The sequence below is a fragment of the Labrus bergylta genome, chromosome 15, assembly GCF_963930695.1.
Source record: "Labrus bergylta chromosome 15, fLabBer1.1, whole genome shotgun sequence".
Classification (NCBI taxonomy): domain Eukaryota; kingdom Metazoa; phylum Chordata; class Actinopteri; order Labriformes; family Labridae; genus Labrus; species Labrus bergylta.
The window spans coordinates 4,728,460-4,744,278 of NC_089209.1; the positions used below are offsets into that span (position 1 = coordinate 4,728,460).

General features: G+C 41.2%; 2 protein-coding genes across 2 annotated transcripts in view; both read left to right on the forward strand.

Annotated features, from left to right (window-relative positions):
* igf2r (insulin-like growth factor 2 receptor) overlaps window positions 1–5,029 on the forward strand; it is a 66,257-nt gene extending 61,228 nt beyond the window's left edge. The window contains exons 47-51 of the mRNA XM_020637047.3: window positions 1,035–1,221; window positions 1,331–1,483; window positions 1,573–1,642; window positions 1,725–2,021; window positions 2,415–5,029. Coding sequence (XP_020492703.2) covers window positions 1,035–1,221; window positions 1,331–1,483; window positions 1,573–1,642; window positions 1,725–2,021; window positions 2,415–2,573 — 866 coding nt within the window. The 3' untranslated portion in view covers window positions 2,574–5,029. The remainder of the gene's footprint in view (window positions 1–1,034; window positions 1,222–1,330; window positions 1,484–1,572; window positions 1,643–1,724; window positions 2,022–2,414) is intronic.
* Window positions 5,030–6,359: 1,330 nt separating this feature from the next.
* LOC109986421 (solute carrier family 22 member 2) lies at window positions 6,360–15,068 on the forward strand. Its single transcript, XM_020637070.3, has 11 exons — window positions 6,360–6,921; window positions 8,850–8,953; window positions 10,219–10,373; window positions 10,460–10,628; window positions 11,477–11,591; window positions 11,944–12,044; window positions 12,404–12,618; window positions 12,706–12,814; window positions 13,654–13,766; window positions 13,887–13,986; window positions 14,297–15,068. The coding sequence occupies exons 1-11, from the start codon at window positions 6,517–6,519 to the stop codon at window positions 14,391–14,393; spliced, it is 1,683 nt and encodes a 560-aa protein (XP_020492726.2). The 5' UTR covers window positions 6,360–6,516; the 3' UTR covers window positions 14,394–15,068.
* The last annotated feature ends 751 nt before the right edge of the window (window positions 15,069–15,819 follow it).

Genomic DNA, 15,819 nt, shown 5'->3' on the forward strand with positions numbered 1-15,819 from the left:
GTGGTTAGTGCCCTCGCTCCATGTACGGAGGCTCAAGTCCTCCAGGCGGGGCGGCCCAGGTTTTAAATCCAACCTGTGGCTCCTTTCCCGCATGTCATCCCCCACTCTCTCTCTCTCTACCTGATTCCTGACGCTATCCACTGTTCAGTCTCTCCAATAAAAGCACAAAAAAATCTTGGAAAAAAAAGAAAAGCAGTAGTGGGGCTCCAGATGGCCTGGTCGTTGTGTCGAATGCCCCCTGTCTGGGGTCTGTGGTAGGGCTGGGAAATATATCGAGTTTTTAAGATATATATTGATGTATTTTCAAACAAGATATAGGGTAAGACGATATCGTTAATATTGATATAGTTTATGTTGCATTAAAATAACGTTACAGAGGTGCCAGGTCACCTTTTCCTCATCTCACTGATGATGACTGACTGTCTGTCCCTCTTAACTCTGCTCCTCCTCTCTCTCTCTTTTATTGTATTTAAGGAACATTTTTATTTTATAATATTACTTTTTAAATTCAAAGACAGGTAGTTTATTTTTTATGTGTTTTCACTGTTAATAAAATACATATGGATATATATCGAGTATCACCAATCAGCTAAACAATATCGAGATATGAGTTTTGGTCCACATCGCCCAGCCCTCGTTGCTCGCCCAAATCTACACCTGAGGCTGGCTCCAAAAAGTGGCCGTGTTAATATCAGAAGGACTGGGGATTTCTTGGTTTTTGGAGCCAACCTGAGGTGGACACTTGAGGAATTCGCACTTCCACATTGGCTTTTTGGTCCATATCGCCCGGCCCTAGTCTACTGTCCTCGTTGCTGCGGTCGTAGGGTTCAGATCCGGCTTCAGCCATTTGCAGCATGTCACCCCCCGCTCTCTCCACCTGGCATTTACTGTCTCTCAGCTGTCATTTCTAAACACCTGAAGTGTAGTGCTTCAACACAAAAAGACGTTTCTTCGTGTTTTGAAAATGAAGCTCCCCTATGAACCACATATCAACGCTAACGTCATGTTCACTACATCTCGTCTTTTTCCATCAGGAGGAAACCTGGATGTGATGGTGCCCTCCGAGTCCCAGTGTGGACGGGAGAAAACAAAGATGGTGTCCTCCACCATCATGTTCCACTGCAACCCCTCGGCAGGCGTCGGCATCCCAGAGTTCATGAGCGAGACGGACGGATGCCAGTACCTGTTTGTGTGGCACACCAACGCCGTGTGTGGTCTAACGTGAGTTAAAAAAAAAATCTCTCATCTTGAATCCGGTTTTTTCTTTTATCGTCAGACAGTAAAAAGTCGATCTGAGAACTTGCAGATTGAGTTATGTTTTTTCTTGCAGAACCGTCGACGCTCAGTCGTTTGACGACGACGACGACAGCGACACTCCGGCTCTCTCCAGGCGGACTCAGGCGATGGGCTTGATGCTGACTCTGCTGCTGGTGGGTCTGGTGGTCTGCCTGCTCGGGTTTCTGCTGCACAAGAGAGAGAGAAGGTGAAGTCATGATCGATGAACTGAGAGGTGCTGGCAGACTCGTCTGTCGAGTGGATTTTGATGAATATCATTTCTCCTTTCTCTAACAGAGATCTGGTGATCCAGAAGGTCGCCGGTTGCTGCAGGAGAGGAAACCAGGTCGCCTATAAATATTCCAAAGTAGGTTCATCTAATACATTTTTCTGTAATAGATTCTTTAATTTAAGGAAATTAGATTTTAAACGTGTCTCTCTCTCCTCAGGTCAACATGGATGAAGAAGGAGGCGAAGAGGAGATGGAGTGGCTGATGGAGGAGCTGGAAGCCCCTCCTTCATCCTCCTCCTCCTCATCCTCCTCCCACAGGGGGAAGAGTAACCACGGCAACGGCCACATCAAGACCAAGCCGGTGAACATGGACGGCCTGCGCTCTTTCTCCCTGGACGAGCAGGACGACGACGACGACAGCGAGGACGAGGTGCTGAGCGTCCCCGGGGTGAGGGTGTTGAAATCCTCGGGGCTCTCCAGGCCCTCCACCGTCCACCGCAGCGCCTTCCTCCAGGTGAGCGTCCGTCTCCTCCGATACGAGGAGCCCGGAGATATTAGCAACCTCTGATGGTGAAAAATGGAGCCAGTGCAGAAGTGCAAAAAAAAACTGCAGTTCCTCAAATCTCCACTTGAGGCTGACTCCAAAAAGTGGGCGTATTCTTGGTTTTTGGAGCCAACCTGAGGTGGACACTTGAGGAACTTGCACTTCCACATTGGTTTTATTTATGTCCACCAGAGTAAAACACAGATCCTGCTTGATGAACGGCAAAATGACACAACTTCCAAATCACACCAAACATTGTTTTCTGTGTTAAATGTTCTATAAAACCACATTTCAGAAAATCAAATGTGCCGATTCCAAATAAAGTGTTACGTAGAAACCTCACAGACGTTTGTTTCATTTCAGGAGGAGAGCGATGAAGACCTGGTCGGCCTCCTGGAAGAGTCGGACAGGAAGCGGAAGGGCAGCAAACCCCGCCCCTCAGGCCGCAACCACGACAACAACGCGGCAGCCAACAGGAAACGGGACGAGGACGACAGTGACGAGGACCTCCTCAGGGTGTGATGTCACTTCCTCCTCCTCCTCGTCCTCCTCCTTCTTTCTCTATCCATCCAATCTGAACTCTTCTCTCTCAGCGAATGTCTCCGACTCCGACGAAGCAGAAACCTTTCCTCTCTCTTTGGGATTATCTTTTTTTTTGGTTTGGACTGCACCTTTTACTCGGACTCGATCCAGTCGGCTCTCTACAGACTGTCGATGTAAGCACATGGGTTCTTATTTATTGATAGCTGTTTATTTAAATTGTTTTCTATTTTTGCATATTTTCTCTGAAACTCTGAAAGGAAATAATCTGCGTCTCTAGAGTTACTCTTTTTACTCGATACACTCCTAACAGGCCGGCTGGGACTCGACACATCGAGGCATGTCGGTGTAACGTTGTTTCATCAATTTGTACGACGTCTTTCTTTTTTCTTCTAGAGGTTTGAAATGAGGCTGTGCCATTTTGCTTTAGCACTTTACTGTAGCATTGATTAGCCGAGGAAACCCCCGCTGTCGACACGCCTCGTCGCAGAGAAAAGCCACATTTTGAGTTGATTATTTGTTTTATTTTGAAAGTCCCTGGGCCTGTTAGGACCGTATCCTGTAACTCTGTAGAGATGTAGATTTTTAAGAAGCTCAGTGGGGAAACAAATTGAGCAGATTTAGGAGAGAAAATCATCAACTAATGAAGAGAACGAAGCCTGAAGGAGTCCGATTGTGTTGTTTCTAAAAGGGAATGAAGACAGCCGTTTGTCTTCTTGTTGTTTACAGTCAACATGGGAGCAGTCTCTCTGTTTCCCCATCGAGAGAAAAGAGAGAGAGCGATGCCTTCCTGGCTGAATCGTTGTCCGGCGACGGATTGATTTTTGTTCTTGTTTTGGATCCGAGACGTTGTACATAGGCGACCGTGTTCTATAATATGGACGTTTTTTTGTTGTTTGTTTATTGTTTGTCCGTTTGTCCTCACTGGTGAGTTGCTCGCACATTATTTTGTTTTTATGATTATTTAAACGGTTGCTTAACGAGCTGATTTATCGTGCCGATCTCTGTTGTGTGTGTAAAGAAAGGTGGCCTTAAGTGTGAATGGACAAGTCGACGAGGGCGGAGGCTGAAAGTCGATGTTAGTTTAGGATTTGTTTTGTTTTGAAGTCCCCTCCCCCTCCCTCCTGTCAAAGCCATATCTCTACAGCTGCTAATGTAGGGACTTTTTTCCCCCCCAACGCTTGCACATTCTCGTGCGTTAAAAACGTTTCTCTGCGCTCCAGATCTGTGATCATGGATGCACCAAACACTCTCAGTAAAACCAAATTTTTGTAGTGCCGAAATCTGCCCTTTTTTTTTTTTTAAGCCAAATGAACGTGATGATGACGACAAAAAAAACAAGGAAGTGATGCGTCAAAGTGTCAAGAAAACAGGATATGAACTCCCATTTCACATCCAGTATAACCTGCCGCTGTCTGACAGGATGCCAGTATTTCTAAAAATGAAGTCAAAGCTGAATCCAGGTGTTTCCACATGTTGGGACTCAGCCCGCCACAGTATCAGCACACAGAGTATTCGGGGTGGCGTCGTTCTGTCCACAGACGTAGTTTGATGTGAGGTCGGAGGTTTTAGTTTTGTATCCACACATTAAGAACACAAATTGGTCGATTTACAAACAGACTCATTTGAATGTTGCTTTTGCTAAAATGTCTCTCTCATCGTTTTAAGGTCGTGGGCGCTAAGAGAAAAACTGTCGCTGTAACTTAAACTAAACACGGTGGACTGGCCGGTGCTTTGAATTTATCTTCTGAGAAACATGTCAAGGGTTTGGAAAGCTGCAACTAGTAATTTTTTTTTTTTTTTTACTTTTTCTTTATTTTATTTAAAACATCAGTAATTATGTTGACTTTGCAATGTCAGAAAAACAGTGAAAATTCTCATCATGACATCGATGTGACGACTAAAGAGCGTTAGAAAAAAGTTGATTTTTACATCGAGGGAAGGTGAAAAGATCAAATTTTCTTTGCAGCATATTTTTTTAATAATCTTTGTTCAGTTATCGACTTGAACCCCGAAGAAGAAACATCTGGATGTCGAGGTTCTAGTGAAGCTTTGACTCCAGACTCATGAAGTATGTCAGTAAAGTTTCCTGCGTCTGCCTGCATGGTACCATCCTGAACCTCCTCCTTTTTCTATCCAGATGTGAACAGGTGTTGTTTTTTTTCGTGCAGTTTTGGGCTACATGACACTAAATCAGGGAGGAAGGAGTTAAATTCAGAAGCGGGCAGACACAAACGAACGAGGGAAAAGCACAAGAAGTCTTTCTGTGATGATTGGGTACTTTGGGGAGATCATCATTCTGTTTGCGTTGGTGTGAGTTATGTTGTCTGTTTCTCAGCTCTTTGCCTGTTTTCCTATTTAAAAAGCATCGATGTAAAAAATACGACATTATTTGAATAAATAAGATCTGCTGTTTCATCGCTGCTTTGTGATGACTACACTGTAGAAATGTTGTGTTTTCTTGTACGGTTATCACTTCCATATGATCCCAATCTAGAAATATAAAGACCTAATGATTTGTTACCACGGCAACAAAAATAGTCGTCCTAGAAACCCAACATTTGGACATTTCTTGTTTTCAATCATCAGAAATTGCAGCAAAACTTCTGAACACTTTCAAATCTCAAAGAAAATATTGGCAACATTTCAGTAGATTTTGCTATTTAGACATTTCCTGGGGTTTGTCTGTTTTTTTACCTTTATTTAACCAGGTTGGTCCCATTAAGATTTAGAACCTCTTCTCCAAGGAAGACCTGGACGAGACAGGCAGCAACACAAAGTTACAGACTGAGACACAAAAGGAGACAAAGTACAATTTACAAAAACACTAAACTTACATTAAAAGAAAAAAAAATCTCTGAGTCCAATCCAGGAGTCAGTAGATCGAGCAGTCTAGCTATAAGCATCGATCATCCTGTAGAACCTGCTGCCTGGACTTTAATTTTAGAGTTAGAAACCTTTAAGGACACCAGCTCCTCGAGCTCCTCGATGTTTAAGTCATTCTGCTACAGATTCCAGGCTGAGGGTGCAGAATAACTAAAAGCCCTTTTTCCAGATTTTTTTGCCTGAGCGTTTGGGACAGAGAGCATGATGGTTCCTGAAGATGAGCTCCGAAGCTTGAAGTGATTTAAAGTTTTGTCTTTCTTTGAAGAGAATGAATAAAGAACGAGCCAAGCGCCTGTCTCAACACTCGAACATAATGTCACAAACTGTTAACATAGAACTGTTTTCAAAGACGCTCAAAACTACCTCACCTTGAAATGTAACAATGCTCAAGAAACACTTTCAAACTTCGTAAAGAATCAAAAAAAGATCCTCCATCAAGGAGCTCCTGTTTTAAGGATTTATCAACGAGCAGCGTTTGGAGTCGACATGCTCGTCCTCAGACTTTCTGCCTCTTATACGCTTTTGTTTGATCCAGCACCAACTTAGAGATGTGCATGTCGTCTTTGATTTTTCACATCTCTAACTGGATCTTCTTTGAGGAGGGAAAGCCATTGGACAGGACAAACCCTCACACCTCTTCTGAGGACGTTCATGATTATTAAAAGTCGTTTTTTAAATCGTTAACTTCCTCCAAACTAACGTCAACCCGAGTGATCGTCACAACTAAACCCTGTGTTTATATTTCTCTGAGATCTTAAGAGGACTACCAGAAACCATTTTAAATGTTAACAGATTGACGACATCACTGACATCCGTCTGACGTCTGACTGTTTTAATGCTTCACTGCACGAGTAGAGGGAGAACATCTCTCTGAGGACCTTTGCTCCTGCTGGTCCTGTTAAAAACCCAAACGGAGGGGGGGGCGGCATGTCAGTGGTCAGAAGGAGGCCTCGGGGTTCAAACAGAAGTAGAATCTGTGATTGAGACGAGCTTTGTTTAGTTTGACTTCAGAGGAGAAAGCAGGAAACTAAACTCAACCATGACCACGTTTGATGACATCTTAGAGGAAGCTGGGAACTTCGGGCGCTGTCAGAAGCGCATCTTCGCCCTGTTCTGCATGGTCTCCATGCCCTGGGCCGGCGTCTACGTCGGCATCGTGTTCCAGGGCTACACACCGGATCACTGGTGTCGGGACTCTGCGGTGGTGGAGAGGAGGCAGGAGTGCGGCTGGAGCCTGGCACACGGTCGCAGGCTGACGCTGCCTCTGGTCAACAGCTCTGGAGAGCAGCAGCAGCACAGCAGCTGTGAGCAGTACGACGTGGACTGGAACGCCACGGCGCTCACCTGCGATACCGTCGAGCTGGGCCTCGGGAAAACTCCCACGACCGCCTGCAAGAACGGCTGGGAGTACGACTACGAGGGGAGGCAGTCCTTTGTCACCGAGGTGGGTAACACAAAAAACAGGTACAAGAACTAAATTACACTCTAAAAGTCCCTCTGCACCTTTAAGAAAAAGCTAAAGACCCAGCTCTTTCATGAATACCTACTAACTTAATGATGATGGTCTCCATATTATTGATGATGATGATGGTCATGACAATGGTTTTTGTTTGATTACGTCGACTTATAAGATGGTTTCTATACTGATTAGAGCTCTCAAGAACTGCTGTCGATGTTGTGCTTTGCCTCTGGTCACTTCCTGTCAGCACCTGTGTGTCCAATCAGACTCAAAGCTGATCGTTTGCTCTTACTGACATTGTTCCCTTTTTTCTAGATCCTTGCTTGTGTTGTACTTACTCTCTGATGTACGTCGCTTTGGATAAAAGAGTCTGCTAAGTGAAGTGTAGAATAATTTCACTTCTGCAGAATGAATGCAGAGTCTGTTCCCCTGAAGGATTCCCTCTACACTTTAAACCGATGAGTGTTGCCTTTTTAGCCTCGTCTGTGCTCTTCCTTACGAGTATCATAATCAGATAAAATCCAAAAGATGTTCTAATAAATACTTAAAAAAATTAACAGCAACTTTTATCTACCTAAGAATAGAAATCATTCGATAGAAACATATTGCAGACTTGGAGTACTAGAATATGAAAAAAACATCTTTAAAAGAAAAAGCTGCAGACAAAGAAGGCGTTTTGTCATCATGGACAAATGTAACTATTATCATGCGGTTCTTCGGCAACTTTCAAATACACCCTTTTTATAACAATTCAAATGTGAACCAACCAAGAGATATCTTAAAGAGCTACAGATTTTACTTGAAGAGGGTTTTCTTAATCCTCAAAAAGAATCAACATCCTTGTTGAATGAGTTTCCTCTAAAAGCCTTTTTATATATTTTATACAAACAGCCCCCCTGGTAGCCCTCTTGTCTCAGGAGTTGGATGTCCAACAGAGAGAATCTCCATTTTTTTCTTCTCACATCAAAGACTTTGTACCCACTTTGACATCCTTTTTTTTAAAAGACAGCTGCGAGTTCTTCAAAACACTTCCACCAAATATATTCAGATAAAGTCCCAGAATGATGACGTCGAGTTATCTAAGACACATGGTGGTTATTATCAGGGACGAGTCAACAAATTCTCCTCAGTTTTTCTGTCGTCCTGAAGGATTGTCGGCAAAATATGTAAGATGGTTTGAGATCAGATTTTAAATGATCACAGCTGTCGAGCAAAGTCTTCTTCTCATGAAAACTCAAACTTTTTGTCCAAACATCTAATGCTCATTTACACGAGTCCCTAAAAATACTGTTGAAGCATAGCTCTACATTCCAACGTCCCTGAACGTGGCTCTGCTTTTTCTTTTTAAGACATTAAAGAATTAAATAATCTGATCGTAAACTTTGCATCGACCTCCACACTTTCTCCCACAAAGTCAAAAAAATTGATTTTAAGGAAGCAGTCTAGTCAGCATTAATTTGACTCCATAGCGTTCTTAATATATAGCTCTGTGTTCTTCTCTCTTAGGAAATGTGTGTGTGAACGTGTGTGAAGATGATTGGTTAATCTGTATTTTACTTCATTAAACTAACTACACATGTTTATACGTCTTAAGTTTATGACTTTAATAGTCTGAGGTATCTCAGGACAAAGTGGGAAGTAAGAGCATAATTGAACAGGAAAGAAAGATTAGATTTTTGTTTCAAACATGTAAGACATAAAAATTATGATCAGACAGAAATGAACAGAGAAATATTTAATGATTTTATTTAAGATTTTCATTTCTAGTTGTTTTTTTGAAGATGAATCCAGCCTGAAGTGAAAAAAGGGTTCTCGTGAGGGAGATTGTGATCTTAAAGAACAAAATAAAAGTCCCACACATCCGGACTAAATCACATCTTTTATTGACCTTATTCGTCTTTGTGTCGCCCCAGTTTGACCTGGTGTGTTCGGATGCGTGGTTGGTGGACATGTACCAGGCCACTCTTAATGTGGGCTTCCTGATCGGGAGTATCGCCATCGGCTACCTGGCCGACAGGTAAGTGTGTCACAGGTTTGTTAGGATGGGTTTATTGTTGACGTGATGAGAGTTCATCGAATCCTCCTCCAAGTTTTGTTCTGTTTCAAGGGTCTTTTTGAAGTTGAGGATCAGTTATGAAACAAAACAAGAAAAGTTAAATATTTGTTTTACCCTCCTCGCTAAAGAAATCAAAAGTCAGCAGTCACATTTTTTTAAATATTTATTTTGATGCTTTTTATGTGTTCATTGTAGAGACAGGACAGAGGATAGAGTCAGAAATCAGAGAGAGAGTGGGGAATAACATGCAAGATAGGAGACACAGGTCGAGTTGGACCCGGGTCGCCCGTTTAGAGAGAAATATCACAGTATCATCGGCATAATGATAGAGCATAGGTACAGTCTAAACACAGCTGCTACATCCACAGCCTTAAAAAATGGGACACTCTCTTTATAAAGCTTGAGACAATATGTAATTTCAGAAAACAAATTTACAAGATGCATTTTGACAAGCGATGATAGAACTGTTTAAGTGGCAGAAACTTGCCGGAAAGGGAAGTACAAAATGCCAGAAGTGACTAGAGCCCGACCGATTAATCGACCGGCCAATATTAGCGAATCAAGTCAATATTGGTATCGGCTTATTTTGTCACAGATATTCTCCGATATCTGTAGATTTTTTTCACCAGTCAATTAACATTTCATTTGAGTTTCAGTGTTTGCAAAAAGTGTGTTGCACTTTTGGTTTGCACTTCCAAGCCACCGTACTAGAGTTTGTACATGGGGCACACAAACTAATGACTAGACCACTGGCGCCCCCAGCAGTCACATTTAACGAACTGCAAGAATGGATAGGATATAGAATGACCCCTTCACCTGGACCAAACCTCTCCCAAAAATAAACAAGTCAAATGAAATCAAAATTTGGAAAGGATAAAGGCAAATGAAAAAAAAAAATTAAATATAAAGTAGATACAGATGAAGAGAAACTGAAGGTTGGTATAAATTCTCAATCTCAAAATCTGCCACAGGACAAAAACAAAACATGAAATCAGCGTGTAGAGGTTTAAAGGTTAGTCATGTGACAAACCTCCTGAGTAGTTTTTAAAGGAGTTTTTCCCTTTATCACCTCTATGTTCTCGCTGGTTATGTTGGTTAAAAACAATCTGACCAAAGTGTGATTTTAAAGTACATGAGGTACATCAGAGAATCACTGCTTCAAGCTCTGTCTTATAATTTTATCAAACTTACTCATGACCTCAAACGTCTCTTCGGTATGTCTCCAGGTTCGGCAGGAAGATGAGCTTCCTGATGTCCAGCCTGCTGAATGGGATTGCAGGAATCCTGGTTGCCGTTGCTCCAGATTACGTCTCTTTGCTGGTGTTCAGGACGCTGTACGGGTTTGGAGTGAAAGGAGGCTGGGTGGCCGGATACGTGCTGAGTAAGAAGAATCACATGTGACCTCACAGCCGAGATTCTCAGTCCCATGAAGTTAAAATAATTGAAACGTTACTTCTTCTCTGTCAGTCACTGAGATCGTCGGGGTGGAGTACAGACGCACGGTGGGCGTCCTTTATCAGATGTTCTTCAGTGTCGGCATCCTCCTCCTCCCTCTTCTAGCCTATTACATCACTGACTGGCGTTGGCTGCAGGTCGTCATAACGATCCCCTACATCGTCTTCCTCTCCTACTACTGGTGAGAAACTCTTTATTATAAGAACTTTGACCTTTGACCTGCACAATATGTTGCATATTCAGGTGTGTTGGGTATTATAGTAGCATTTCAATGATGCAAACACATTTCATATACAAATTTTCTCCCGTACAGTTCAAGTGCATTTCAGTAAAATTGGATTTGTTCACTTTTCTACTTTCCCAATCGTTCCCCCAAACATATGACACTCTTACTCTTCACACAGCCTCTTCCAGATCACGTAACAAAAACAAATATTTTTGCATTCAACACTCAACTCGTCTACACTCCGCTTTTTTTTTTTAAGTAAGTTTCCAGTGCAGAATGATGAAATAATTAAGATTTTTCAGAAGATACAGGGTGTATATAGGTTAATGTCTTTGTGTCTATCCAAAAACATCAAGCCATACTGACCTGGATGTACCAGCTGTGTTTAAACTGTACCTATGCTCTATCATTACGCCGATGATACTGTGATATTTCTCTCTAAGTAGGGACACTATGGAACTTTTTTTTTTTTTTTTTTTTGAAGGACCTTTCATAACCTGCATGACCTTTCAAAGCATGCTGCCCCAATATGCTTCACAAAAAAAGCTGACACTGATGGCGATAATAACATTACACAGAAATGAAACGCACAGTAGGCTTATCTCAATTTCAACGCCAGGGGGCTCTCAGTCAAAACAATAACAGAAGATGACGTTGAGGCTGGCGGGGAATCATGGGAGCGCTCTCTGCTAATTCACAAACATCTGTACAGCTGGGATCAACTCCAGTCCCCCACAACCCCCAAACATGAAAAAGCTTCACGTTTGTTTTCTTTACGTCATAGAATATTTTCTGGGTTGCAGGTTTATCCCAGAATCTCCCAGATGGCTTCTCTCGCAGAACAAAAAGGCGAAAGCGGTGGAGATCACCGAGGCCATGGCCAAAGAGAACAAGAGGACACTGTCCAAGAACATCGAGGTGCCTGCTGGTTCAGCTCATTTTGTACTGAGTTGTTATGTCTTACAGCGGTAGCTTTATTTTCTAAAGAGTTTCTAAGTAGTAGAAAGAACGGGGGTGAGTGGATGCTCAATGGAGTCAAAGTAGACAAAAGGCATCAGATGACCAGGAACTGCAAGGATGAAAACTGTACAAATAGGATATACTTAAAAGGGCACTGGCTTAGTTAGCATGGATATTGCCTTGGTTGCTTTGTTGTGTGAAGTTAAGTAATCATCTGAAAGTTAGCTAGCCTGTAATTTGTCTATTTTAGTGAGAAAGGTAAAGCTAGAGTAACAAATCAGTGAAAGCCTCTCTATGTTTGATTCTTCAGACTCTAGCAGATGATAACGCAGACTCAAACACGGCCTCCTTCATGGATCTGATCAGAACTCCAAACATGAGGAAACACACTCTCATACTCAGCTTCAACTGGTGAGTTTGTTTTATTCTATTGTAAGAAGTGGTCAATGTAAGATGGAGGATTTTGGTTTCTTTCCAACACTCATTTTGAGTTAAACCTAGTCGGTAACTGTTTTAAGATTTACCAAACACAATAAACCCCCAAGAAAAATAAGATACTCCTCAGGTAAGAAATATTCCCTAATGACAAAGTGGTTTGGTTTGCCCTCTCTGTTTGTTCTATTTTTTTTCACTTGTGAGCTATGGGACACTCCTGAATTTCCCCCAGGGGATAAATAAAGTATTTATTTATCTATATATCTAGAGTCAAGCATCTGCAGCGAAAATGTTACTACAAAAACGTTTCAATTTCTCCTCTTTGTCTCTTCCAGGTTCGTCAGCGCTGTCGTCTATCAGGGTCTAATCATGAGGCTGGGCATCCTCGGAGGAAACGTCTACATCGACTTCCTCATCTCCGGCCTGGTGGAGTTCCCCGCCGCCTTCCTCATCCTCTTCACCATCGATCGTATCGGTCGACGCCTTCCCTTCGCCACTGCCAACATCGTAGCTGGAGCATCCTGCTTCATCACTGCCTTCATTCCTGACAGTAAGACTCAGCCGACAGACGGAGAAGAAGATTCAGATCATATAGTTTCCTAAACATGTTTGAATACTACGCTCTCCGTCCCTGCAGGTATGTTCTGGTTTAAGACGGTGGTGGCCTGCATCGGTCGGCTGGGGATCACCATGGCCTTTGAGATGGTCGTGTTTGTTAACACTGAGCTCTACCCAACCTTTGTCAGGTAATCATGCAAACCGTACAAACTCCTAAATATCTGTTTTGGAGGGGTTGCAGTTCCAGTTTGTTGTTATTGTTTTTTTATGTCCTAGTCTTTCTACCAAGTTTAAATGACCTTACTGATATTCATTCCACCTCAACTAGCTCACAGAACGACATGGTAACACTATTATTGGGCTGTGTATAAACGAAACCAGGGATAAAAAAATAAGATAACAAGCCGCGATCATCTGCAATAGCATCTACCTACAACATCTGCGGGCTTAAATTTGAGCTTTTCTGTTTAGTGAACTATTTTCTTCTTTTACCATTACTTTCTATGTAACTCTAATTTGACCACAATGTGAGGGACATCAGGAAGAACCGGTGCAGATCTCAGCTGCTCTAAAAGTCATAATAAACTTTAACTTTGGAAAAAAACACATGGAGTGCACAAGTCACACTCTGTATGAGAACAGACACTTTAAGTACATTTAATAGCCATACAGAACTCAGGTGTTCTTTAGAGGAGAATCAAGAATATCATACTCATCCTCTCTATGTGACATACAGTATAGATGGTGTTTTGTAAGGAAGTTCATGTTTGCATTTATTCCAAGCTTTAGTACAGCTTGGTCTAACAAGTACAGCTCAGCTTGTAGATAGCTAAAGTAAGTTATATGGAGCCAAACATGTTAAATTCAAGAAGTTCAATTAATTATAATAAAGATAAAAATTAATCTCCGGTGTCAAAAAAGCTATTTGACATTGTTTGGTTCAAGCATGTATACCTCTGTGCACATGTGCAAATTATAAGTGTGAAATAAAGAAACTAATAAGTTGTTGTTGTTCATTTGTGTAAAGGAACTTTGGAGTGTCAGTTTGTTCGACTCTCTGCGATGTTGGAGGCATCGTAGCTCCGTTCCTGCTCTACAGGCTGGCTGTCATCTGGCTGGAGCTGCCACTTATCATCTTCGGTTGGTTTCATATCCAAAACAATAAGTGCTAGATGTGATTAAACTGAACATGTCTAACATCAGCCGTTAAAAATCTGCTGTATCATTAAAGTTGAGAACATGTTTTATTGTGTTTCGCAGGGTCCCTTGCTTTCCTGGCCGGTGGTTTGGTGCTGCTGCTTCCTGAGACCAGAGGTGTGCCGCTGCCCGACACCATCGATGACATCGAGTTCCCTAACAAGTAAGTTTCCAGTGCAGAATCATGAAATAATAAATATTTTTCAGAAGATACAAGGTGTATATAGGTTATGTCTTTGTGTCTATCCAAAAACAAAAAGCCATACTGACCTGGATGTCCCAGCTGTGTTTAAACTGTACCTATGCTCTATCATTACGCCGATGATACTGTGATATTTCTCTCTAAGTCCCATATAGATTAGGGACACTATGGAACTTTTTTCCTTTCTTGTTGAATCTACAGACCTTATTCTCCTGTCACTGATTGTTCTTCCTTTTAAATTCAATAATTGAATGTTTGTTTGTTTGTTCAGAATGAAAGAGAACGCAGAAATGAAGAACCAACAGCTGGACAACCTGCTACCTCAAAACAACGGCATAACGACCAACAAAGATACAGAAACGGTTTAATATCTGTGAGAAAAGTATTTATTTATTGTTTAACACTGAAGCCTGTGGATACACATCAGCTTTATATTTATTATTAATAATAATAATAATAATAATAATAATAATAATACATTTTATTTATAAGCGCTTTTCAAAAACTCAAAGACACTGTACAAATAGTTAAAAACCGAAAGAACAGCACAGTAAGGACAGACTAACAGACATTGCAACAGTACACACAAATCATAAAGATAACAACAATAAAGGTAAACTACAGAAAACAGAAAATACATCACAATCATGCATTAAAAGCTTGTTTTACAGAGATGAGTTTTGATAAGTGATTTGAAAGTAGGAGGGTCGGTGCAGTGTTGAATGTGTGTAGGGAGTGAGTTCCAGAGGGAGGGGGCAGCTATGGAGAAGGCTCTGTCCCCCAAGGTTATTTGTTGTATTTGTTTTTGACTGTTAGTTAGTTATTTAGTCAGTTAGTTAGTTAGTTAGTAAACTGTTATCTGTGTCCCTTATTATCAACAATGTGTCTGGAGTGAGATGGCTGACATTGGGCGACTCTTGCAATGTGACGAATTGAGTCCAAAGTACCAAACTGAGAGAGAAAAGTGTTAAGCTTTTGTGTATGTTTTAGGAATTATTTCAGGACTACATTATTAAATTATTAAAGCGTTTTCTTCTCCTATATTTCGATTCTTTGTGTTTCTTTATTTTCTATTTCTTCTCATACACTTTTCCTCCAACTTAAAAACATCCAGTACAGTACAGTCAAGGTTGATTTTGTATGTTTAGTGTTTAGATATTTGGTATCCTCTATGCATGTGAAGGTAGTTTGAACAAGTCACAAAAAAAGTGGTGACACTGAAAACCGCAACCATGAAAAAAGGTGATCAGAAACGGTTTCAATCATGGAATTAAAATTTAAATGATTGTAAATTTAACTTACTTTTCAATGGCTTATTTAAACGTACAATATGTAGAATTGTATTAAAATGTTAACATTAAAATATCTAAATGAATAAAAAATTGGCTAAACCTATGTTATATCTTCAAGATTCAAGATTACCATTATTTGTCTCACAAAGTGAATAATTTGTCTTGGGCTCTTCACCCGAGCTGCAGCCATAAAAAAAGACAACAATCAACATCATTCACATCAAACATAAAACAATAAACAGTATTTAGTAAAAGTTAAGTATATAAATAACATCAGGTTCTTAAAATACCAGTGCAAACACGCAAAGACAATTCCAGTGCCTATCAGTCTTATTTGCCACTATTTCAAAGTTTTATAGACACAAGGATAAATTAATTTTCAAACCTCTGAACCTCCTCCCAGAGGGCAGCAGCTCGTACTCTGTATGTAGAACATGGGATGAGTCACTGACAGTCTTATTGGCTTGCTTTAGAGAAGCCAGTTCCAAAATAGTCTGCAGGG